This window comes from Mirounga angustirostris, unplaced genomic scaffold, assembly GCF_029215605.1.
Source record: "Mirounga angustirostris isolate CCGP_5_RB_7025 unplaced genomic scaffold, mMirAng1.0.hap1 SCAF_4, whole genome shotgun sequence".
Lineage (NCBI taxonomy): Eukaryota > Metazoa > Chordata > Mammalia > Carnivora > Phocidae > Mirounga > Mirounga angustirostris.
Genome location: NW_026991712.1, coordinates 149846352 through 149872432, shown reverse-complemented (window position 1 = coordinate 149872432; position 26081 = coordinate 149846352). Strand labels below are relative to the sequence as shown.

General features: G+C 35.4%; 1 protein-coding gene across 5 annotated transcripts in view; it reads left to right on the top strand.

The window, feature by feature from the left end:
• CUNH1orf185 (chromosome unknown C1orf185 homolog) overlaps window positions 1–26081 on the top strand; it is a 159905-nt gene that overhangs the window by 116044 nt on the left and 17780 nt on the right. For all 5 annotated transcript variants that reach the window (XM_064589172.1, XM_064589171.1, XM_054512867.2 and 2 more), the window contains one exon: window positions 20696–20801. In XM_064589172.1, the coding sequence (XP_064445242.1) occupies window positions 20696–20801 (106 nt within the window). The remainder of the gene's footprint in view (window positions 1–20695; window positions 20802–26081) is intronic.

The following is a 26081-nucleotide window of genomic DNA, read 5'->3' as shown; positions in this document are numbered from 1 at the left end:
TTACAATGATAAAGTCCAATCACACAGAATATACATGTGGGAGATGAAAAGTTGAGCATGGTACCCCTAAATCTAGCTTCCCTTGCACAAAGTATATGCCTGGAGCAGCATTGCTTCTCTTGTACATTCCTTCTACCTTTGAAAAATACCCCGTGAAGACTTTTTTTTCTGCATCCAAGGAAAGAGGATTACACAGGGCATGTGTACCAGAGGAAAGGAATCATATTCATATTCTTCTTACTAACATAATTTTTAGATATTTTTATGCTAAAAGAGCATCTGTCTCTACTGACCTTGAAATATATTTCAAAGCCTTCTTCTGTTAACTTTGCCTTTGCAGATGCCATGCCCAATTGCTTCTTCCTGATTCTTGAAGGTTGTTTTTTTTTTTCCCTCGAGTGCAGCAAATAGGGAGTGCAATAAAGGCATTCTGCACCTAGATCTAAAAGAGTTTACAATCTAGATGAAGGGAAAATTTCCCAGCAACAGGAATTCCTGAATTTCCTTAAAGAAAAGGGGTTTAAGAATTAGCATTCTTGGGGTGCCTGGGTGGCTCAATCAGTTAAGCGTCTGCCTTCAGCTCAGGTCATGATCTAGGGTCCTGGGATCTAGCCCCACGTTGGGCTCCCTGCTCAGGAGTCTGCTTCTCCCTCTCCCTCTGCCCCTCCTCCTCCCCCTGCTCATGCTTGCTCTCGGTCTATCTCTATCTCTATCTCAAATAAATAAATAAAATCTTTTTTTTTTAAAGAAGAATTAGCGTTCTCATTGGACTTGAGGCATTCTCATTGGAAGTGAAGCTTAAAGTATGAAATGGACAGAGGTCATCTGAACTTAAGGATAGTGGTAGATGGGGTTGAAAACTTGAGCAAAATGGAGAAAGATCAGAATATCTTCAGTGGAGAATAAGACACTAAAAATCTGCATAATTCATTGGATTTAATTTACTTCATTAACAAGTAGGCAAAGCAGAAATCATCAGAGAAATAATTGTTTCTAAAGCCTCTGACTACCCATATAAGCCATTCAATTATAGAACCTCAATCATTTTTATTTATTATTGAGAATAAAAGTTCTCATTCCTCATGGTAGTTATGTTCTATAAAGTTGCTGTGAACATTGAATTAACAAATACTGAACTGTTGCTCCTTCGGAAAAATATAGGGTTATGTTCTGATTACATTTTTGTCAACCAGTCAATACATAGTTTTGTTTTATGTGTGTTTTTACTTAAAGACACCTTATAAGGGATAGTTAGTTGATTCATTAACATTGAACTCAGTCAACAGCAGCACTAAAACTCATAGCTGAATGAGAATTATCTACCACATACATTTATTCTGTAAGGCACATCACAGCCTTCATGCACTCAGGAATACTAGACAGTGTTTTGCATTATGCTTCAGGCTTTGAACAGTGAAATCACCAACAGAAAGTACAAAAATGCAAAAACCATAGCACTACATAGATCACAAAAAGGATAATTGTCGACAGTATGAGATCTACAGTAAGAAGGCAGAATGTTGCTTTGTTTGACCTCAGTTAAAAACATGCACATCGACTAAAATTTTTCACCACTCTGCCCATTCACATGCTTGTAAATAACTTTAAAAGCACTGTGAGTATTGATTTTGGGGTTGCAAATAAATTTCATTGAGCAAATGAATTCACAAATATGGAATCCACAAATAATGAGGATCAACCATGATTACTTTAGCAAGGTTTCAGATCCATCTCTCATTGCAGAATTTAAATTGGTTCTGAAAACAAAAATACCTCTCAGAGACTCTATTTATTTTTTAATATGTAGTCTTTAATTTCATTTTCATTGTGTTCAAATTTTTCCTTTCTATCTCTTCTTTTAAAATATAGTTTGTTTTTACTTTTAAAAACTGCTTTATTGAGAAATAATTGAAATACATATTTATGACACTTTGGACAAAGTATGTATACATGTAGATCACTACAGTCAAGATAATGAGTATATTCATTATCCCCAAAAGTTTTTGTATACCCTTTTGTAATCCCTCCTTCCCATCCTTCGCTGTTCCCCATCTCTTAGCAACCATTCATCTGCTTTCTGTCACCATAGATTAGTTTGCATTTTCTAGAGTTTTATATAAATGGGATCATATGTATGTAGTCTCTCTCTTTTTGGCTTCTTTCACTCAGCAGAATTATTTTAAAATTTATCCCTGTTGTTGTGTGTTTTCAATAGATTATTTCTCTTTATTGGTCAGAGTATTCCATTGTATGAATATACTACAATTTGTTTATTTATCTGTTGATGGACCCTTGAGTTTCCAGTTTGTAGTGGTTTTCTCTTGCTGATTAACAAATTACTACAATCTTAGCTGCTTAGAACAACACCCATGTGTTAGTTTTTAGTTATGTAGAGCAGAAGTCTAGGAACAGTGTGGCCAGATTTCTCTACTTATGGTATTATAAGGCTGAAATCCTGATGTCAGCTGGGCTGCATTCCTTTTTGGTGGTTCTGGTGAAAAAAATCTGCTTCAAAGTTCATTCAAGTTGTTAATTGAATTCAATTCCTTCTAGTTGTAGGACTGAGGTCCTCATTTTCTTGCTGGCTTTCAGTTAAGGGCAGCTCTCAGCTGCTAGAGGCTGCCCTCATTTCTTGCTGCATGGCTCCCTCTAGAGAATTTACCACATACAAATTCCCCTGAAGCTTCAATCTCTGACTTTCCCAGTCTCTGAACTCTAGGCCCAGATTCTTTTTTTCATGTTTTTATTTAAATTTTAGTTAGTTAACATATAGAAAACATATTGTTTTCAGGAGTAGAATCTAGTGATTCATCACTTAAATATAACACCCAGTGCTCATCACAAGTGCCCTCCTTAATATCCATCATTCATTTATCCCCTCCCCCCCATCTCCCATCCAGCAACCCTCAGTTAGATTGTTCTCTATAATTAAGAGTCTGTTTCCTGGTTTGCCTCCCTCTCTTTTTTTCTCCTTTCCCCTATGTCCATCTGTATTGTTTCTTAAATTCCACATAGTTGTGAAATCTTAGGGTATTTGTCTTTCTCTGACTGACTTGTTTTGCTTAGCATAATATACTCTGGCTTTATCCACGTCATTGCAAATGGCAACATTTCATTCTTTTTAATGGCTGACTAATATTCATATATGTATGTGGTTATTATATATACCCCACATGTGCTTTATCTATTCATCAGTCAGTGGACATTTGGGCTCTTTCCATAATTTGGCTATTGTTGATAATGCTGCTATAAACATCAGGGTGCATGTGCCCTTCTGGATCAGTATTTTTGTATCCTTTGGGTAAATACCTAGTAGTGCATTTGCTGGGGCATAAGGTAGTTCTATTTTTAACTTTTTGAGGACCTCTAGGCCCAGATTTAAAGGGCTAATATGATTAGGCCAGGCCCACTCAGATCATCTCTCTATCTTACTCATAAGTTTAAGGCATGGATCATCTCCTTATCTTAAACTCAATTGACTTGGGACCTTAATAACATCTGCAAAATCCTTTAATAGTAGTACTAGATTAATGCTTCTTGAATAACTGGGAAAAGGTGCACGTATACCAGGGGCTGGGAATCTGGGGCCATCTTAGAATTCTGCCTACCACAGAGTTTTTGGCTAGTACAAATAAAGCTGCTATAAAAATTGTATGAACATATATTTCCTTTTTTATTGGATAAATATGTAGGAATAGAATGGCTGAATCATATAGTAGGTATATGTTTAACGTTTCATGAAACTATCCAACTATTTCCAAAGTGATTCTACCATTGTACATTCCCACCAGCAATGTATGAGAATTCCAATTCCTCCCCCTCCTTGCCAACCTTTGGTATGGTCAGTCTTTCTAATTTTAGCCATCCTAATGGGTGTGTACTGATATTTCATTATGATTTTAATTTGTCTTTCTCTAATGCCTAATGATATGGAGAATCTTTTCATATGCTTATTTGCCATTATGTATATCTTGTTTGGTGAAGGGTCTGTTCATATCATTTGCTCACTTTTAATTGGACTGTTTGTTTTCTTATTGATGAGTTTTGAGAACTCTGTACATATTCTGGGTATAAGTCCTCAATCAGATATGTGCTTTGCTAAGATTTTCTCCAGTCTGTGGCTTGTCTTTTCATTCTCTTAGTAGCATCTTTTTTTTTTTAAGATTTTATTTATTTATGTGACAGAAAGATAAAGAGCACAAGTAGGCAGAGCAGCAGGCCAAGGGAGAGGGAGAAGCAGACTTCCCGCAGAGAAGGGAGCCCAATGTAGGGCTCGATCCCAGGACCCTTTAGTAGTATCTTTTGAAGAGCAGAAGTTTTAATTTAAAAAAAATTTTTCACTTTAAAAATGCTAGTATAATTAAGATATGGTGTTATTTTAGTTTTGGGTGTAAAATGTAGTGACTCAACAACTCTATACATTACTCAGTGCACATCACAATAAATATACTCTTAATCCCCTTCACCTATTTCACCCATCCCCTACCAACCTCCCCTCTGGTAACTAGCAGTTTGTTCTGTATATTTTAGAGGCTGTTTTTTGTTTGTTTGTTTGTTTGTCCAGCACAGAGCTCAACGCAGGGCCTACACCCACAACCCTGAGATCAAGACCTAAGCTGAGTCAGATGCTTAGCCAAGAGTCAGATGCTTAACCAACTGAGCCACCGGGGCGTACCTGTTTGTCTCTTCTTTGTTCATTTGTTTTGCCTCTTAAATTCCACATCCACATTCCACATGAAATCATATGGTATTAGTCTTTCTCTTTTTTTTTTTTTTAAGATTTTATTTATTTATTTGACAGAGAGAGACACAGCGAGAGCGGGAACACAAGCAGGGGGAGTGGGAAAGGGAGACCAGTCTTCCCGCGGAGCAGGGAGCCCGATGTGGGGCTCGATCCCAGGACCCTGGGATCATGACCTGAGCCGAAGGCAAACGCTTAATGACTGAGCCACCTAGGCACCCCGGTATTTGTCTTTTTCTGATTGACTTATTTCACTTAGCATTATACCCTCTAGATCCATCTGCTGTGTTGCAAATGGCAAGATTTCATTCCTTTTTATGGCTGAGTAACATTCCATTGTGTGTGTGTGTGTGTGTGTGTATCTTACATCTTTTTTTTTTTTTAATTTAGTATAATTGATGATGTTACTTTAGTTTCAGGTGTACAACTTCACTAATTTTGACAAGTTTATATGTTATACTGTGTTCACCACAAGTATAGCTATCATCTGTCCCATTACATAGCTATTACAATATCGTTGAGTATATTCCTTCTGCTCTGATTTTTATTCCTGCGGCTTACTCATTCCATAACTGGAGGCCTGTATCTACTTTTCCCATTCATCCATTTTACCCAACTTCCCATCCCCCTCCCCTCTGGCAATCATCAGTTTATTCATTGTATTTGTAGTTCTGATTGTTTTTTGTTTACTCATTTTTTTCAGATTCCATTTATGAGTAGAATCATGGTATTTGTCTTTCTCAGTCTGACTTATTTCATTTAGGACCCTTTAGGTCCATCCATGTTGTCTCAAATGGCATGATCTCATCCTTTTTATGGCTGTGCAATATTTCATTGTATATATACAGCACATTTTACTTATTCATTCATCTACTGATGGACATTTAGGTTGCTTCCATATCTTGGCTATTGTAAGTCATGCTGAAATAAACCTGGGGGTGCATATGTCTTCTGGAATTAGTGTTTTCATTTTCCCTGGGTAAATGCCCAAAAGTGGAATTATGGGAATGTATGGTAATTCTATTTGTAATTTTTTGAGGAACCTCCATACTGTTTCCCACAGTGGTTTTACCAATTTATATTCCTGCCAACAGTGCACCAGGGTTCCTTTCTCTCCACATCCTTGCCAGCATTTGTTGTTTCTTGTCTTCTTGATTTTAGCGATTCTAACAGGTGTGAGGTGATATCTCATTGTAGTTTTGATATATATTTCCCTGATGATGACTGATGTTGAGCATCTTTTCATGTGTCTGTTGGTATACCACATCTTCATCCATGCATCTATTGATGATCACTTGGGCTGCTTCCATAGTTTGGCTACTGAAACTAATGTTGCAATAAACATAGGGGTTCATGTATCCCTCTTAATTAGTGTTTTTGTATTTTGGGGGTAAATACCCAGTAGTGCAAACACTGGATCAAAGTATAGCTCTATTTTTAACTTTTTGAGGAATCTCCATACTGTTTTCCACAGTGATTACACCATTTGCATTCCCACCAACAGTGCAAGAGGGTTCCTTTCTCTCCACATCCTTGCCAATACTTGTTTCTTGTGTTTTGTGTTTCACCATTCTGACAAGTGTGAGGTGATATCTCATTGTGGTTTTGATTTGCATTTCCCTGATGACCAGTGGTATTGAGCATCTTTTCATGTGTCTGTTGGCCATTAGGCTGTCTTCTTTGGAGAAATGTCTGGTCATGTCTTCTGTCTATTTTTAATTGGATTATTTGTTTTTAGGGTGTTAAGTTGTTATCAGTTCTTTATATATTTTAGATACTAACCCTTTATCAGATATGTCATTTGCAAATGATCTTCTCTCAGTCCATAGGTTGCCATTTAGTTTTGTTGATTATTTCCTTTGCTGTGCAGAAGCTTTTTCTTTTGATGTAGTCCCAATAGCTTATTTTCTCTTTTATTTCCCTTGCCTCAGGAGACATATCTAGAAAAATGTTTCTAGAGCCTATGTCAGAGAAATTACTGCCTGTGCTCTCTAGAATTTTTATGGTTACAGGTCTCACATATAGGTCTTTAATCCATTTTGAATTTATTTTTGTAGATAGCCAAAGAAAGTGGTCCAGCTTCATTCTTTTGCATGTGGCTGTCCAGTTTTCCCAACATCATTTGTTGAAGAGATTGTTTTTTTCTCATTGTATATTCATTCCTTCTTTTTGAATGTGTCTCTTTTAATGCTAGTACCATACTGTTTAAATCACTACAGCTTTGTAATGTAACTGGAAGTCCAGAATTGTGATTCCTCATTTTCCTTTTTTTTTTTTTTCAGAATTGCTTTTGCTATTCGGGGTCTTCTGTGGCTCCATACAAATTTTAGGATTGTTTGTTCTAGCTCTGTGAAAAATGCTGTTGGTATTTTGATAGGGATTGAATTAAATGTGTTCAAGGTATACATCACCCTGATATTTATAGTAGCATTATCTACAATAGCCAAATTATGGAAACAGCCCAAGTGTCCATCGACTGATGAATGGATAAAGAAGAGGTAGTATGTATGTATATATATATATGTGTGTATGTATGTATACACACACACATATAAATATATAATGGAATATTATTTAGCCATAAAAAATAATGAAATCTTGTTATTTGTAATGACATGGATGGAACTAGAGAGTGTTATACTAAGTGAAATAAGTCAGAGAAAGATAAATACCATATGAATTCACAAATATGTGGAATTTAAGAAACAAAACAAATGAGCGAAGGGAGAGAGAGAGAGAAAGACAAACCAAGAAACAGTCTGTTAACTATAGAGAACAACGTGATGGTTACCAGAATGGAAGTGGGTAGGGGAGGGTTAAATAGATGATGGAGATTAAGGAGGGCACTTGTGATGAGCACCGGGTGTTGTATGGAAGTGTTGAATCACTATATTGTATACCTGAAACTAATATTATACTGTACATTAACTAACTGGAATATAAACAAAAACTTAAAAAAAAGAAACTATCCTATGTTTTTTATCCTTTCTCTTATTGATGTGACATACTACATTGATTGTTTTATCTATATTGAACCACCCTTGCATCCCCAGAGTAAATGCCACTTGATCATCATAAATGATTTTTTTAATGTATTGTTGGATTCGGTTTGCTAATATTTTGCTGAGATTTTTCATCTATGTTCATCAGAGATACTGACCTGTAGTTCTCTTTTTTTTGTAGTGTCTTTATCTGGTGTTGGTATCAGGATAATGCTGGCCTCATAGAAAGAATTTGGAAGTTTTCCTTCCATTTCTATTTTTTGGAATAGTTTGAGAAGAATAGGTATTAGCTCTTTTTAAATGTTTGGTAGAATTTGCCTGTGAAGCTGCCTGATCCTGGACTTTTATTTTTCGGGAGTTTTTTGATTACTGATTCAGTTTCATTGCTGGTAAGCTGTTCAAATTTTCTATTTCTTCCTACTTTAGTTTTGGTAGGTTATATGTTACTAGGAATTTATCCATTTCGTCTGAGTTGTTCAGTTTGTTGGCATATAGGTTTTCATAATATTCTGTTACAACTTTTTGTATTTCTGTGGTGTTGGTTGTTATTTCTCCTCTTCATTAGTGATTTTATTTGGGTCCTTTCTCTTTCTCCCTTCCTCCCCTCTTTTTGATAAGTTTGGCTAAAGGTATATCAATTTTGTTGATCTTTTCAAAGAACCAGTTCCTGTTTTCATTGATCTGTTACTGGGTTTTTTAGTTTCTATATCACTTATTTTTGCTATAATATTATTCTGTCTTTCCTTTTGCTGGGTTTGGGTTTTGTTTGTTCTTTTTCTAACTCCTTTAGACATAAGGTTAGGTTGTTTATTTGAGATTTTTCGTTCCTCTTGAGGTACGCCTGTATTGCTATTAACTTCCCTCTTAGAATTGCTTTTGCTGCATCCCAAACATTTTAGATTATTGTGTTTTCATTTTCATTTGTTTCCATGTAATTTTTATTTCTTCTTTTAGTTTGTGGTTGACCCATTCATTGTTTGGTTGCATGTTATTTAACCACCATGTATTTGTGATCCTTCCAAATTTTTTCGTGGTTAATTTCTAGTTTCATAGTGTTGTGGTCAGAAAAGATGCATGGTATAACTTTGATTTTTTTTCAGTTTTGAGACTTATCTTGTGGCCTAATATGTGATCTCTTCTGGAGAATGTTCCATGTGCACTTGAAAAGTATTTGCTTTAGAAAAAAAAAAGGGGGGGGCGCCTGGGTGGCTCAGATGGTTAAGCGTCTGCCTTCGGCTCAGGTCATGATCCCAGGGTCCTGGGATCAAGTCCCGCATCGGGCTCCCTGCTTAGCAGGAAGCCTGCTTCTCCCTCTGCTTCTCTCTCTCTCTGTGTCTCTCATGAATAAATAAATAAAATCTTTAGAAAAAAAAAAAGAAAGAAAAGTATTCTGCTGCTTTAGGATGGAATGTTCTGAATATATCTGTTAACTCCATTTAGTCCAGTGTGTCATTCAAAACCACTCTTTCCTTATTTATTTTCTCTCCATCAACGTTTATAATCTCTCCATCAATGTAAGTGGGGTGTTAAAGTCCCCTGTTATTATTGTATCATTATCAATTATTTTCTTTATTTTGCTATTAACTGTTTTATGTATTTGGGTGCTCCTATATTGGATGCATAAAATATTTACAATTGTTATATCTTCTTGATGGATTGTCCTGCTTATTATTATATAGTGTCCTTCTTTGTCTCTTGTTATAGTCTTTGTTTTAAAGTCTATTTTGTGGGGCGCCTGGGTGGCTCAGTTGGTTAAGTGTCTGCCTTCGGCTCAGCTCATGATCCCAGGGTCCTGGGATCGAGCCCCGCATCGGGCTCCCTGCTCAGCGGGAAGCCTGCTTCTCCCTCTCCCACTCCCCCTGCTTGTGCTTTTTCTCTCGCTGTGTCTCTCTCTGTCAAATAAATAAATAAAATATTTTTTAAAAAGGTGATAAATTGAACTATTAAAAAAAATAAAATAAAGTCTATTTTGTCCAATACAAGTATTGCTACTATGGCTTTCTTTTGACATCCATTTGCATGATGACTCTTTCTCCATCTCCACACTTTCAATCTTCAGGTGTCTTTAGGTCTGAAATAAGTCTCTTACAGGCAGCATATAGATGGGTCTTGTTTGTTTTTTTTAATCCACTTTTCCACCCTGTGTCTTTTGATTGGAGCAGTTAGTCCATTTACATTCAAAGTAATTATTGATAGATATGTTTTTATTGCCATTTTGTTATTGTTTTATGGTTGTTTCTATAGATTTCCTACATCCTTTCTTCTCCTGCTCTCTTCCATGGTATGTTGGCTTTCTTTAGTGATATAGTTGGATTCCTTTTTCTTTATTTTTTGCATATCTATTGCTAGATTTTTTCATATGGATTGTTTTGTTTTCTATTTCATTGGTTTTCACTTTAGTTTTTTAATATTCTTTTTCTTCCGTTTACTTTGGGCTTAATCTGCTCTACTTTAGTTTTTAAGGTTTTTCACACATTTTTTCCTAATACTGCAGTTTTTTGGTGTAAATTTTCCCCTAAGTTCTGCAAAAATCCTGATAATGTTGTGTTTTCATTTTATTTGGGTTGAGTGTTCTATAAATGTTAATTAGATCATGGTGACACATGGCTCCAAAGTTCCCTGGGGATAATTTCTATCCCAGTCAAACCTCAAAGGAGAAAGAACATGGAGAAAGGTGCTTGAGAGGTTTTTATGACATCACTTCCATTCAAATTCCATTGTTTAGAACTCAGTCATATGGCTTCACCTAATGGTATGGAAAGCTGGGACACAGTAGTCTAGCTTTTTGCCTGGGAAGAAGAGGAAAATGTATTTGGACAAACAACCAGAAATCTCTTTCTATTTTCTGGAAGAGCTTGTATAAGATAAGAAATACTTGAATCATGGGTATACAGTAGAAATTGTAAAGTTATTGGGGCCTGCTGTTTTCTTTGGGGGAAATTTTGTAACTGCTGATTCAGTTTAATGGATACATGTTCATTTAGGTTTTCTATTACTTCTTGAGTCACTTTTTAGGTACATATAATTTTGTATAAGTTTTAAAATGTATTAGCATAAATTTGTTCAAAGTATTTTCTTATTTTAAACTCTGCTGTAATTGTAATTATGTTCTTTCTTCATTTTAAATATTGTTTACTTATACCTTTCTTTACTTGGTTGTTAATCTAACTAGAGATTTGTCAATCTTACTAGTCTTTACCAAAAATCTTAATTTTTATCCCATTAATTTCTGTTCATTATTTCTTTTCTCTACATTATTTGGGCTTATTTTGCTGGTCTTTTTCAACTTGCAATTTGAATGATAAGCTCATTATTTTTCAGCTTTCTTTTTTTTTTAATTAATTAATTAATTAATTTGACAGAGAGAGACACCGCGAGAGAGGGAACACAAGCAGGGGGAGTGGGAGAGGGAGAAGCAGGCTTCCTGCCGAGCAGGGAGCCCAATGCGGGGCTCGATCCCAGGACTCTGGGATCATGACCTGAGCCGAAGGCAGACGCTTAACAACTGAGCCACCCAGGCGCCCCTCAGCTTTCTTTTCTAATATATGCATTTAGGGCCATACATTTCCCTTGAATTTGGCTCCAGCTTTGTTGCTACAAGTCTTTGTACATATCATTATTCATTACATCTATGTATTTTTAAACTTCCACTGATTTCTTCTTTAATGCGTGAGTTGTTTACAGTGTGATTTTAAATTTCACAAGTATGGGAGCTTTTCTTAGGGTATATATTAGGTTATTAATTTCATAATTTTCAGAGAATGTGGTATGTGTAAAATGATTCTATAAAACTTGTTGAGTCTTTCTTGCTTTATGGCCTGGTATATGCATGTTAAGTTTGAGATGTCTTCCTGGTTTTTTTTATGTTATTAATTCCTTGCAACATTATCTCATTTATTTCTAATTCTAATTGTGTAAGATAGATAGTATGACTCCCATTTTTCAAATAAGAACATTAAAGTCCAGCCAGCACAGTAAGTAACTTTTCTATATTTGCAGACAGATCTAGTTAGTCTTATAACCACTTGGAACAAACACTAACTAAAAAAGTATGGTCAACTTTTTATACTGGTTGCGTATCGGTCTTGCTTATATCTCATTATAGATTTTTAAACCTTTAGGGCAAGGAGTCATTCTTATTTAAATGGCTTTTTATCCCTCACTTGATATCTGAAACAGTGTTCTACACATATTTGGTGTTCAAAAGATTTTTGTTGATTGGGTACCTGGGTGGCTCAGTCAGTAAGTGACCAACTCTTGGTTTCGGCTTGGGTCATGATCTCAGGGTTGTGAGATCAAGCCCCATAAGGGGCTCCACACTCAGCACAGAGTCGGCTTGAGATTCTTTCCCTTCCTTATCCCTCCCCCTCTGCTCCTCCCCTACTTGCTCACTCTCTCTCAAATAAATACATAAAATCTTAAAAATAAATAAAGATTTTTGTTGAATTGGAGTAAACCTGAGACTGAAATCTGGCAAAATTCTAAAAGAGTATAATAAACAGGTAATTTGTGAATACTCAAAAAATAAAACAGGACTTGTAGTTCTGGAATTATTGCAAAAAATAATCTGAAAACACTCCTACAATAATTCTGGGAAAAGTGATAGATATAGGTGTATATAGATAACATCTATATCTATCTATATCCTTTAAATACCTCTATATATCTATCTAAATCTAGACAGATATGTTAAAGGACAGATATATACATACATACATTTATAACTATATAAAGATATATCCTTTATATCAATATAAAGAATAGATATAGATACATATGTTAAAGGATAGATGGGCTAACAAAGAGGGACCTACAAAGGCAATAAAGGTATAGATACATAAATGGAAGGAAAACTAAGTGAATTTATTTTACTGATGCCAAGGCAAAAGAGAGAGTGGCCAATAGTGACCTTTTGATTTTTGTGTTAATGAAGTTATTAATGGCCTTGGAAATAGATGTGAAGAAGTAGGAATTCTCATTTAGACTGCAAATAGTACCAAAAAAAAAAGGCTGGAGGGTGCTGCCAAGAGAGAGTTTTATTTATTTTAAGATTTAAGACTTAATGTTCTTGGGGTGCCTGGGTAAGCTGGCTACCTTCGGCTCAGGTCATGATCTCAGGGTCCTGGGATTGAACCCTGCATTGGGCTCTCTGCTCAGTGGGGAGCCTGCTTCTCCCTCTCCCTCTGTCCCCTACTTGTGCTGTCTTTCTCACTCACTCTATCAAATAAATAAATAAAATCTTTTAAAAAAAGGACTGAATGTTCTTGCCTAGCTATCTCTTACTCAGTTTGTAAGATTCAGCTGAGGTGTTATCTCTAGGACTGTACCTGTACTTGGTCAAACTCCTGTTGTCTTAGCACTGTCAAAAGGTCATTATCATAGCACTTAGAATATTTTAATGAATATATCCATTTATTTTTTATTTTTTTAAAGATTTTTATTTATTTATTTGACAGAGAGAGAGACACAGCGAGAGAGGGAACACAAGCAGGGGGAGTGGGAGAGGGAGAAGCAGGCTTCCTGCCGAGCAGGGACCCGATGTGGGGCTCGATCCCAGGATCCTGAGATCATGACCTGAGCCGAAGGCAGACACTCAACGACTGAGCCACCCAGGCACCCCTGAATATATCCATTTAAATGTCTTGTCTCCTGCAGATTATAAACTCTGTGATCATGTGTTATTTATCTTTCAATCACCAATTCTTGACAAAGGTTTGGCAATAGAAAATTCTCAGGCAATGTTTAACTAAACTATGGAGCTTTTAAAAATTTACCCTTTTTATAAATCTACCTGTGACCACATTTTGTACTTATTTCTTCCTTTATAACACTTATATACTTTTTAATTGCATTTATTCCTTTTCACATGTATGACTTTCTTACATACATACTTATATTATTACATACTTATATTATAAACAACATAGTTATATTATTCATTTTTGTAATACTAGCATTTAGCACAGTGCCTATCATTCGTTTATTGAATATTCAATCATTTCTTGAGTAACCAGTCATTTTTCTAAACTCCAAGAATACCATAATGAAAAAGATTTATCTTCTGGTAGAGGAAGACAGAATAGACAATAAACCAGTAAAGAAAATTATTTACAATAGTAATTATTAAAGACAAAGAAACAAAGTGAAATGATAGAGTAACTGCTGAAAGTGAGGAGTCATTACTTTATTTGTGATTTACTTATTTATTTTTAGAGAGAGAGGTGCACGCGATGAGCGGGGGTGGGGGGGCAAAGGGAGAGGGAAAGACAGAACCCTCAAGTAGACTCCCCGCTGAGCGCAGAGCCCAATGTAGGGCTCAATCCCAGGACCCTGAGATCATGACCAGAGCCGAAATCAAGAGCCTGCTGCTTAAAACCAACTGAGCCACCCAGGCACCCCAATAAAGTCATTACTTTAGACAGGATACTTAAGAGCAGAATCAAGAAAGTAAAAATACTACCTTTGTATATATATTGACTAAAACTTTAAAGTGAGAAAGGGATCTTAATGATCAGAGTCCAGCCTTTTCATTTTACATTTTGATTTAGAGAGAATGTGTGACTTGTTGAAGGTATTAACAAATATGTAATTTGTCTTTCTCTTGGTAAAGTGGTTTGGAAACTTTCAGGTTCTTTATACCTGATAAGGATTTCCCTGAGATGTAAATGACCTGTTTAAACCAGGGACTATGATGGTGTACTAATCACACCTATTTTCTTGCTTAATGGAGATTTGAAAAAAAAAGAAAAGATAGAGGAGGGCAGGGATCTTCAGGGGAGACAGCTAAGTGGGCTATAATCACAGTGATAACAATAAAGTTCTATAAGGAGACTTGTAGTATCGAAGTAAAGGTGTCAGGAATTACATAAGAAGCTTCAAAAATTTTTTTTCTCAATTTTCTAGATACTCATGGTAGATAATACACACACACACAAAGTCTAGAATAGAAAATTGTAACTATAAGCCCTTACTCCAGGGATAACCATTGTTGATTATTTTCCTTATACAAATGTTTCTCCTCTTTCTTTCTTTTTTTCTTTCTTTCTTTCTTTCTTTCTTTCTTTCTTTCTTTCTTTCTTTCTTTCTTTCTTTCTCCTTCCTTCCTTCCTTCCTTCCTTCCTTCCTTCCTTCCTTCTTTCTGTCTTTTTCACAAAATTGAAATTATATTATTTTTATATATTTTTTTAATATTTGAGGAAACCAGAAAAGTGCAAAGAAAAAGGAAAAGGACAAAGGATAACAAACACCCATGTAATCTACTAAATACATGGTTTTTGATCATATAAGCTTCAGATCTTTAGTTTTTTATAGAAATAAAACATTACAGATAAAGTCTAAGCTTATGTTCCATCCATAGTCCCATTCCCCTCATTCCCTCTCCAGACACAACAAATATAATGAATTTAATGTATTTTAATACTTCTATTACATTAATTTTTTTGAAATAGTATTATTTTGTGTTTTCTTTTAATGTGCATACATGGAATCAATACATAATTGGAATAATTGAACATGAATTTATGGGAATTGCTTTTTGCACTGAACATTGTGTTTTTCAGTTCTATTCATGCTGATACATATATATCTAGTTTATTCATAAGTCTTAAGTGTTAACCTTGATGAATTTTCATTGAACACACCTATGTGACCAGCACCCAGCTCAAGAAACAGAACATTACCAGCATTCCTGAACTCCCCAAATACCTGTGTTTGAATTTTATGTCGGCCTTCTTTTGCCCAACATTATTTATGAAATTTATCTATTTTGTTGTGCATAGTTGTAGTCTGTTCTTTCCCATTTATAGAATATTTGGTTTCTTAAATCAATTCAGTTTTTGAAATTTATCCATTCAACTGTTGATGGGCATTTGTGCAGTTTCTAATTTGTGGCTGTCTCAAATAGTGATGCTATAAACGTAGTACATATTTTTCTGAATGTATATGTATACGTATCATTTTGGTAAATGTCTAAAAATTGTTGGGTCATGGGTATGCATATGTTCAGCTTTAATAATAGAGCCAAACAATTTTCCAAAGTATTGTACAAAACTACATTCGCACTAATGGTGAATGAGAATTCAGGTTACTCTGCCTCCTTGGCAACAATTGACATTTTCTGTCATTTGCATTTTAGGCATCGTATAGAGTAGTTGTTATTACCTCATTGTGGTTTAATTAGTACTTCCCTGATTGTTAATGAAGTTTTCATATGTTTATTGGCCATTTAGATACTTTTTTTTATGATATCCTTAAATATTTAGCATCCTTACTTAATTGGTTTTTTTCTAACAGATCTAAAGATATTAAGGGTCTCTATTCTCCACCCTATCTAGATAAGGAAGGACCTTAGCAATTTTTAGATTACTATTGTTCCCTCACTTAGTGGTTGTGTGCCTTCAAGCAAGTTTCTTAACTTTATTTTGTCTCAATTGTTTCTGCATCTAGAAAATGAGGAAATAATAGTATTTAACTCAGAGTTGTTGTGAGAATTAAAGGAGTTTAAATATATAATACACTGAGCAGTGCCTGGCATGTAGTATTTACTATATGAATATCAGTTATTATTGTTGTTGTTGTTACTGGCAAAAGGATAGACAATATATATCAAGAGGACAGAATAAAGATTCCAGAAAGAGACTGACACAAATATAGCTACTTGATTTTTTTTTTTTTAAGATTTTATTTATTATTTTACAGAGAGAGACACAGTGAGAGAGGGAACACAAGCAGGGGGAGTGGGAGAGGGACAAGCAGGCTCCCCACAGAGCAGGGAGCCCGATGCGGGACTCGATCCCAGGACCCTGGGATCATGACCTGAGCCGAAGGCAGTCGCCTAACCAACTGAGCCACCCAGGCGCCCGCTACTTGATTTTTGACAAGGGTGCAAAAGCAACTCAGTGAAGAAAGGATAGTCTTTTCAACAAATGGTGTTGGAGCCACTGGATATACATATCCAAAGGGGGGGGAAAGGAACTTGACCCATGCCTTACACCTATGTAAAAATTCATTCAAAATAAATCATAAATTAAATGTGAAACATAAAACTATAAATCCTTTATAGGAAAACATAGGAGAAAATCTCTGTGGCCTGGGTTAGGCAAAGAGTTCTTAGATAGGATCATAACACAATCCATACAAGGAAAAACTTTATAAATTAGACATCACCAAAATTTAAAAGTTTTGCTCTGTGAAAGACACTCTTTTTTTTTTTTTAAGATTTTATTTATTTATTCATAAGAGACAGAGAGAGGCAGAGGGAGAAGCAGGCTCCCTGCTGAGCAGAGAGCCCGATGCGGGACTCGATCCCAGGACCCTGGGATCATGACCTGAGCCGAAGGCAGACGCTTAACCATCTGAGCCACCCAGGCACCCTGTGAAAGACACTCTTAAGAGAATTGAAAAGACAAGCCATAGACTTGGAGAAAATATTTCCAAATCATGTCTCTGACCAAGGACTTGAGGAATTCCAAAAAATCAGCAAAGATGTAAACAAATACTTCACTGAAGAAGACATATGGATGGCAAATAAGCACATGCAAAGATGCTCAACATCATTATTCATTAAGGAAATGCAAATTAAAACCACAGTGAGAAAAAAAAAAAAACCCACAGTGAGATACCACTGTACATCTATTAGAATGACTGAAATAAAGCTAACAATATCAAGCGGTGGTGATGATGCAGAGCAAGTGGAATTATCATATAATGGTGGTGGGAAATCAAGATGATACAGACACTTTGGAAAGCAGCATGGCAGTTTCTTACACATTTAAATATATATTTACTACATGACACTACTGAAATAAAAATTTATGTTCAAACAAACACCTTAATGCAAATATATAGTAGCTTTAATCTAACAACCCCAAACTGGAAACAAACAAATGTCTCTCAGCTGGGGAATGCACAAACTGTGGTACATCTGTAAAATGGAATGTTATTCAGCAATAAAAAGAAACAAACTATTAATACATGCAACACAATGTAAGTGAATGTCAGATGCATTATGCTAAGTGAAAAAGGCCAGACTCAAAAGGCCACGTGCTGTATGATTCCATTTATATGAAATTCATATAAGGCAAAAGTATAAGGATGGAGAATAGGGATGGAAAATAAACAATGGTTGCCAGAAATTAGTGCTTGACCACTAAGAGGCAGTATGAGGAAATTTTGGGAGGTGATGGAAGTCTCACGTAACTTGGTTATGGTGCTGTGACAGATATTTTTTGTATTTGTCAAAACTTACAGAACTGCACACACACACAAATGAATTTTACTATATAAATTTAAAAAATTTTTTAAATCCTTCTTAGGTTATTTCCCTGAATATTGCTTTTCTACTACTCTATTTTTTCTTTTAGGAACCCTATTACTTTTATATTATATATTCTTAATCTTTTCCAATCTCATATTTCCTTATATTTTTCATTTCTTTAAGTAATTAGGTGAGTTTCATTTCTTTAAGTAATTAGGTGTTATATTTCATCTCATTAATTGTGTTCAAAGAAGAATTTATCTTAAAATTTTTGAATTTTTCATTTTCTAAGATTCCTTCTTGGTCTTCTATTAGTGGTTCAGGACCCCCTTCCCTCAGAGATTTTGTTAATGTAGAGTCATTCACAGTGCCAAAGGATGATTTGGTCTAGGTCTTATCTCAGTGATTTTCTCTGCTTCTTCTAGCTAATTCTTGCTTGCAGATCTCGGTGCTTCATATGCCTGTGGTTTTAGCCTCTACTTATTTCTCTGTGTTGCTTTTATTTTTTTGTCCGTAGAAATCTTTATCTTTTTTTCCCCAAAGTTTTATTTATTTAAGTAATCTCTACACACTGTGTGGGGCTCGAACTCATGACCCCCAGATCAAGAGTCACATGTTCTTCTGACTGAGCTGCCAGGTGCCCCTAGAAATCTTTATCTTATATTTGAGTATGATTATGTCTTTTTAATTTTTAAAAAATATGCATTTTACCAATCTTGCTTTTATCAGTGAATACTGTCTATTTTGTTATACCACTCTGCCAGTGATTCTCAGCTGGGGCAGTTTTGCCCCCCAGAATACATTTGCCTGTAGACATCTTTGGTACAATGCATAGAACAATCCCTACAACAAATTATCTGATCCAAAAGATCAATAGTATTGATGTTGAGAAACCCTGCACTAAATAATTAAAGAATATGATATTTTTCATATGTAACATCATCATAACTTATTTAATTGCCTTCCTAAATTGTTTTACTTAGAAGTTTTTTTTTTTTGTATTGTAAGTATCACTTTGATAAATAGCCTTCTATAATTTTTTGGTACCATTAATTAATTCCCAAATATAGACATTTTCTGAACCCAAAGAAAACTATGATTTGAGAGGCATCATCTTGGAAGCTGGAAATTACTTAGGAAACAAAAATATGGGAAATACAAAGTCTTTATCATGTCATATTTTTAGTGGAACTTATAATAAGTTCACAGATAAAGATCTTCCATTAGTTTTATTTTTTTAAGATTTTATTTAAATTCCAGTTAATTAACATACAGTATAATATTAATTTCAGGTGTACAATTTAGTGATTCAACATTTCTATGCAACACCTGGCGCTCATCACAAGTGCATCCTTAATCCCCATCATCTTTTTAACCCATCCCCTCTGGTAATCATCAGTTTGTTCTCTATAGTTTTATACTTTTAAACCCTTTTTTCCCAGGTAATATGCAGTTGACCCTTGGACAACATGGGTTTGAACTGTGAGGGTCCACTTATATGTGGATGATTTTCAATATAGTATAGGACTATTAATGTATTTTCTCCTCCCTATAATTTTCTTAATAACATTTTCTTTTCTTTAGCTTATTTATTGTAAGACTACAGTATATAATACATAGAACATACAAAATATGTGTTAATCGACTGTTTATGTTATTGGTGCGGCTTCCAGTCTGCAGTAGGCTGTTGTTTATATATGTATGTACATAAGTAGTTAAGTTTTCGGAGAGTCAAAAGTTATATGTAGATTTGTGAGTGTGCATAGGTTGGTGCCCCTAACCCTCACATTGTTTAAGGGTCAGCTGTACTCTTAAATTGTTTTAAGGCCCTTTGGGTTCTATACAGCTTTTTGTGAAAGCTTCCTACAGCTTGCTTTATGGTTAGGTATCAGATTTCAGAATCTTAAGGAATACTTGACCAACCTGTCTATAAATACCTCGTGCATTCTTTATTCCTAATTCTTTTCAATACATACCACTATTAAGATGGTTTATAGAAGGGATAAGATAATAGAAAAAAACAGAAGACTGGCTTTAATCTGCTGCCTAATCTCAGTTCAGGTCTCGCTCTTACCTAGACCTCAATTTTATCATCTGTAAAATGAAGGAGTTATACCACATAATTCCTATAGGCTTTTCCAATTTTAAACTTGTGATATGCTATTATTTTATATTGCTTTTATTTAGCTTTTGGCCATGATCTTTTATTGTTCCTGAGATAAAATAGAGATAAAACGAAGATTTCTAAAATATTTTAAAGTTCCTCATATTTGTTCTTTATTACCCTCCATCTGCCTTCTTGTAGTGATTGATAATACAAATTTTAAAATGAAAAGTGTCTTATGTTGGAGGACTGCAAAGAATGATACTGGAAAAATAACAAAAATTTACAGCTAGACTGGGAAAGCAGAAAGCTAGATAAGAAAAAAGGAGGTGACAGCTGTACAAAAACAAACAAAACCTAGATATCAAATCGAGGCAGGGTCAGAGGAATGCACCCTGGACCCTACTCACCATGAGGCCTTGTGTTGAAATTTGTTAGTATTGCACAGGAGCCTAGAATTCAGGTTTCCCAACTTCCTGGTTAATGTTTTAACACTACAGTATGTCATAGCATTCATATTATTATGTCATTTAATTTTACCTAGAGAATGAAGATACATGCATGAAATAATCTTTTATAATTTATTTGTATAGGTTTTTTTAACCACTTAACTTATTTTCTGGCTGCTGGTGCTGTTACTTTGGGAATTGGTTTCTTTGCTTTGGCATCAGCTTTGTGGTTCCTGATTTGCAAACGAAGGTAAGGTTTATTAGAATGCTTAACTTTTTTTCCTCTTAAAAATTCAGTGAAAGACTTTTTCAAATGGTATTAAATAACTATAATAGCACTGATTCTGTAATTTGAGGTTTGGTTATAGACACTTTGATTGGGGAGGGAAAGCTTTACATGTTTAAAATAGCCCAGAAAGACAAGTCCTACTAGTATAATAGTCTGAGTACTGTAATAGCAATCTTCATGCATTAAAAATTTAAGGAATAATAAGACATATTTTATTCTCTAGAAGATGTGTGTTCAAATTATAAGGCTAGAAATTTAAAAAATTTTTGATTTCTAATTTAGAGGTTAAAAACATTACTGAGACAAAAAGACTTTCTTTCTTTAGGAGATATTTAAGAGAAGAGCTGACAGAATGCTTTGGTATAGTCTAAATGTAGTCTTTTGCCAGAGACAGAAAACCCTAAAATTTGGTGGTTTTGATTATTTTGTTCAGTATTTGCTTTGTTTGATGTTTAAAAATGTAAACTGTAACACATTCTTGCACACACTCTTCCAGTATTCCCTATCTCAGCAAATGAATGCATACTATCTATTCATTTGCACAAGTCAGAAAACTGGAAATTATTCACTTATTCATTCTTTTAACAAATATTTATTGGTGCCTGCCATTGTTCTAGGTACCGAGGATACAACTGTGAACAAGTCAGACAGTTTCTGTTTCATAGACTAGCGGTGCCACTGGGAGGAGACAGATAATGAAAAATAAAATGGTCAGGGAATGTCTCTTCAAGTGGGCAATATTTAATCTGAGATCAGAGTTAAAAGAAAGAGCCAACCATGTGAAGACTTTGTCAAAGAGCTCTCTCAGCTGAGGGGTTAGCAAGTACAAAGACCCCACATGGGAATGTTCTCAGTATTGTTCAATAAAGGGAAAGAAGGCTAGTGTATAGACTGTAGTGAGTGAGGGAAATAATGATGAGACTGAAGATGTAGATGGGGGCTAGATCACATAGGATGTTGTAGGCCAAAATATGGAGTTTGGATTTTATTATTTATGCCATCATAAGGTTTTAAGCCAGAGAATGACATTATCAGCATAATAATGGCTAACACTGAGGGCTTACTACATGGTAGGCACTGTTCTAAGTGCTTTATACATGATCTCATTTAACCACCCCATGAGGTAGTAATATTATCTCTCTTTTAAGGACACTATAATGTCACCTATAGATGATGTACATTTTTATAAAACTGAAAATTTGAGATATAATTCACATACAGTATAATACATAGATTTTAAATGTATGATGATGAATTTCAGCAAATATATTCCCATGTAATCACAACCCCAGTCAAGATATACAACTTTCCATCACCCTGGAAAGTTCCCTCATGCTCCTTTCCAGGCATCACTCCCCATCTCCCACTCAGAGGCAGTCATTATTCTGATTTTTATTACCAGAGGTTAATTTTGTCTAGTCTTGAGTTACATGTAAATGGAATCATATGGACTTTTTTATGTTTGCTTTTTTGACTTAACATAATATTTTTGAGATTCATTCATGTCATTGTATTATCTGTATTTCATTCTTTTTATTGATGATTTTTATTAATTGTATAAATATACCTCACTTTATTCTTAATGGACAATTGGGTCATTTCCAGTTTTTAGTTCTTAGGAGTAAGGCTGCTATGAATGTTCTTGTATAAATCTTTTTGTACATGTGCTTTCACTTCTCTTGGGTAAATGCCTAAGAGTAGCATTGCTGGATCATATGTGGTTAACTTTGTAGCAAACTGCTGAACAGTTTTCCAAAGTGGGTACATGCTTCTACCAGCAATATATGAGAGTTCTAATTCATTTTTTTAAAAGATAATATCTTAGACTAATATGGAAGTAGAGGAGATAAAAAGAAGAGGTTGGATTTGGGGTGTGTTTTGCAGGTCAAGTTAGCAGGGCTGGTTTGATGGATTAGATAAGGTAAGGGAAGATAAATGAAATGGCAGAATTAATGCTAACACCTACGTTTTTACAATGAGCAGCTGAGTGGTTGATCATGCCATTTACTGAGATGAGAATATGATTAGAGAGGGGAGCAAGTTGAGGGAATAGTGATAAACTAGGAGTTTCAATTTGAAAAGTCTTTTGGACATCCATTAGAAATGTCAAATACTCAGATATACTTGTAGGAACTTCAGAAGAGAGTTTAAGCCTGAAGATTTAGGATATCAATGTATAGAGGGTATCTAAGGTCATAGAACTGGGTGAGACTAACCAGGGAGTGATTGTTGGAAGAAAAGAACTTAGGACTGTGCCCTTCAGCCCACCAACATTTAGAAATCTAGCAAAAGAATAGGAAGAATCAATATCTGAGAAGGAAAAACAGGAAATTCAAACACTGGGAAGCTAAAGACCATTCTGCTCAAGAATGTTTGGGTCAACCAGGAAATCAAAGAAGAACTCAACCAATTCATGGAAATCAATGAGAATGAAAACACATCAGTCCAAAACCTATGGGATACTGCAAAGGGGGTCCTAAGGGGGAAATACATAGCCATCCAAGCCTCACTCAAAAAAAGAGAAAAATCCCGAATTCACCAACTAACTCTATACCTTAAAGAACTAGAGAAAAAGCAACAAATGGTGCCCAAGCCATGCATTAGAAGAGAAATAATTAAGATTAGAGCAGAGATCAATGAATTAGAAGCCAGAAACACAGTAGATCAGATCAACAAAACTAGAAGCTGGTTCTTTGAAAGAATTAATAAGATCAATAAACCACTGGCCAAACTTATCCAAAAGAAAAGAGAAAAGACCCAAATTAATAAAATTATGAATAAAGGGGAGCGATCACGACTAACACCAAGGAAATAGAAACAATTATTAGAAATTATTATCAACAACTATATGCCAATAAATTGAGTAACCTGCATGAAATGGATGCCTTCCTGGAAACCTATAAACTCCCAAGACTGAAACAGGAAGAATTGACAACCTGAATAGGCCAATAACCAGTAATGAGATTGAAGCAGTGATCAAAAACCTCCCAAAAAACAAGAGTCCAGGGCCTGGTGGATTCCCTGGGGAATTCTACCAAACATTCAAAGAAGAAATAATACATATTCTTCTGAAGCTGTTTCAAAAAGTAGAAACAGAAGGAAAGCTTGCAGACTCATTCTATGAGGCCAGCGTTACCTTAATCCCCAAACCAGGCAAAGACCCCATCAGAAAGGAGAATTTCAGACCAATAATCCTGATGAATATGGATTCCATAATCCTCAACAAAATCCTAGCTAATAGGATCCACCATTAAAAGGATCATCCACCACGACCAAGTGGCATTTATCCCTGGGATGCAAGGGTGGTTCAACATTCGCAAATCAATCAATGTGATAGAACACATTAAGAGGAGGGAGAAGAACCATATGTCCTCTCAATTGATGCAGAAAAAGCATTTGACAAAATACAGCATCCTTTCCTGATTAAAACTCTTCAGAGTATAGGGATTGAGGGAACATACCTCAAGTTCATAAAATCCATCTATGAAAAACCCACAGTGACTATCATCCTCAATGGGGAAAAGCTGAGAGCCTTTCTCTTAAGATCAGGAACACATCGAGGATGCCCACTCTTGCCACTATTGTTCAACATAGTATTAGAAGTCCTAGCAACAGCAATCAGACAACAAAAAGAAATAATAGGTATTCAAATTGGCAGAGAAGAAGTCAAACTCTCTCTTTTCGCAGATGACATGATACTTTATGTGGAAATTCCAAAAGACTCCACCCCCAAATTACTAGAACTCATACAGCAGTTCAGTAATGTGGCAGGATATAAAATCAATGCACAGAAATCAGTTGCTTTCTTATACACTAACAATGCAACTGTAGAAAGAGAAATTAGCAAAATTATTCCATTTACAATAGCACCAAAAACCATAAGATACCTTGGAATAAACCTAAGCAAAGAGGTAAAGGATCTATACTCTAGAACTGCAGAACACTCATGCAAGAAATTGAAGAAGACACAAAAAGATGAAAAAACATTCCATGCTCATGGATCGGAAGAATAAATATTGTTAAAATGTCTATGCTGCCCAGAGCAATCTATACCTTCCATGCCATCCCAATCAAAATTCCAATGACATTTTTCAAAGTGCTGGAACAAACAATCCTAAAATTTGTATGGAATCAGAAAAGACCCCAAATCGCCAAGGAAATGTTGAAAATGAAAAACAAAGCTGGGGGCATCACATTGCCCGATTTCGAGGTATATTACAAAGCTGTGATCACCAAGACAGCATGGTACTGGCACAAAAACAGACATAAAGACCAATGGAACAGAATAGAGAGCCCAGATATGGACCCTCAACTCTACGGTCAAATAATCTTCGACAAAGCAGGAAAAACATGCAATGGAAAAAAGACAGTCCCTTCAATAAATGGTGCTGGGAAAATTGGACAGCCACATGCAGAAGAATGAAACTCGACCATTCTCTAACACCATTCACAAAGATAAACTCAGAATGGATGAAATACCTCAATGTGAGACAGGAATCCATCAAAATCCTAGAGGAGAACATAGGCAGTAACCTCTTTGACATTGGCCACAGCAACTTCTTTCAAGATACATCTCCAAAAACTAGTGAAACAAAAGCAAAAATGAACTCTTGGGACTTCATCAAGATAAAAATCTTCTGCACAGCAAAGGAAACAGTCAACAAAACAAAGAGGCAACCCACAGAATGGGAGAAGATATTTGCAAATGACACTACAGATAAAGGGCTGGTATCCAAGATCTATAAAGAACTTCTCAAACTCAACACCCAAAAAAACAAATAATCAAGTCAAAAAATGGGCAGAAGACATGAACAGACACTTCTCCAAAGAAGACATACAAATGGCTAACAGACACATCATCATCATTAGCCATCAGGGAAATTCAAATCAAAACTGCATTAAGATACCACCTTACACCAGTTAGAATGGCAAAAATTGACAAGGCAAGAAACAACAGATGTTGGAGAGGTTGTGGAGAAAGGGGAACCCTCTTACACTGTTGGTGGCAACGCAAGTTGGTACAGCCACTTTGGAAAACAGTGTGGAGGTGCCTCAAAAAATTAAAAATAGAGCTACCCTATGACCCAGCAATTGCACTACTGGGTATTTACCCCAAAGACACAGATGTAGTGAAAAGAAGGGCCATATGCACCCCAATGTTCATAGCAGCAATGTCCACAATAGCCAAACTGTGGAAAGAGCCAAGATACCCTTCAACAGATGAATGGATAAAGAAGATGT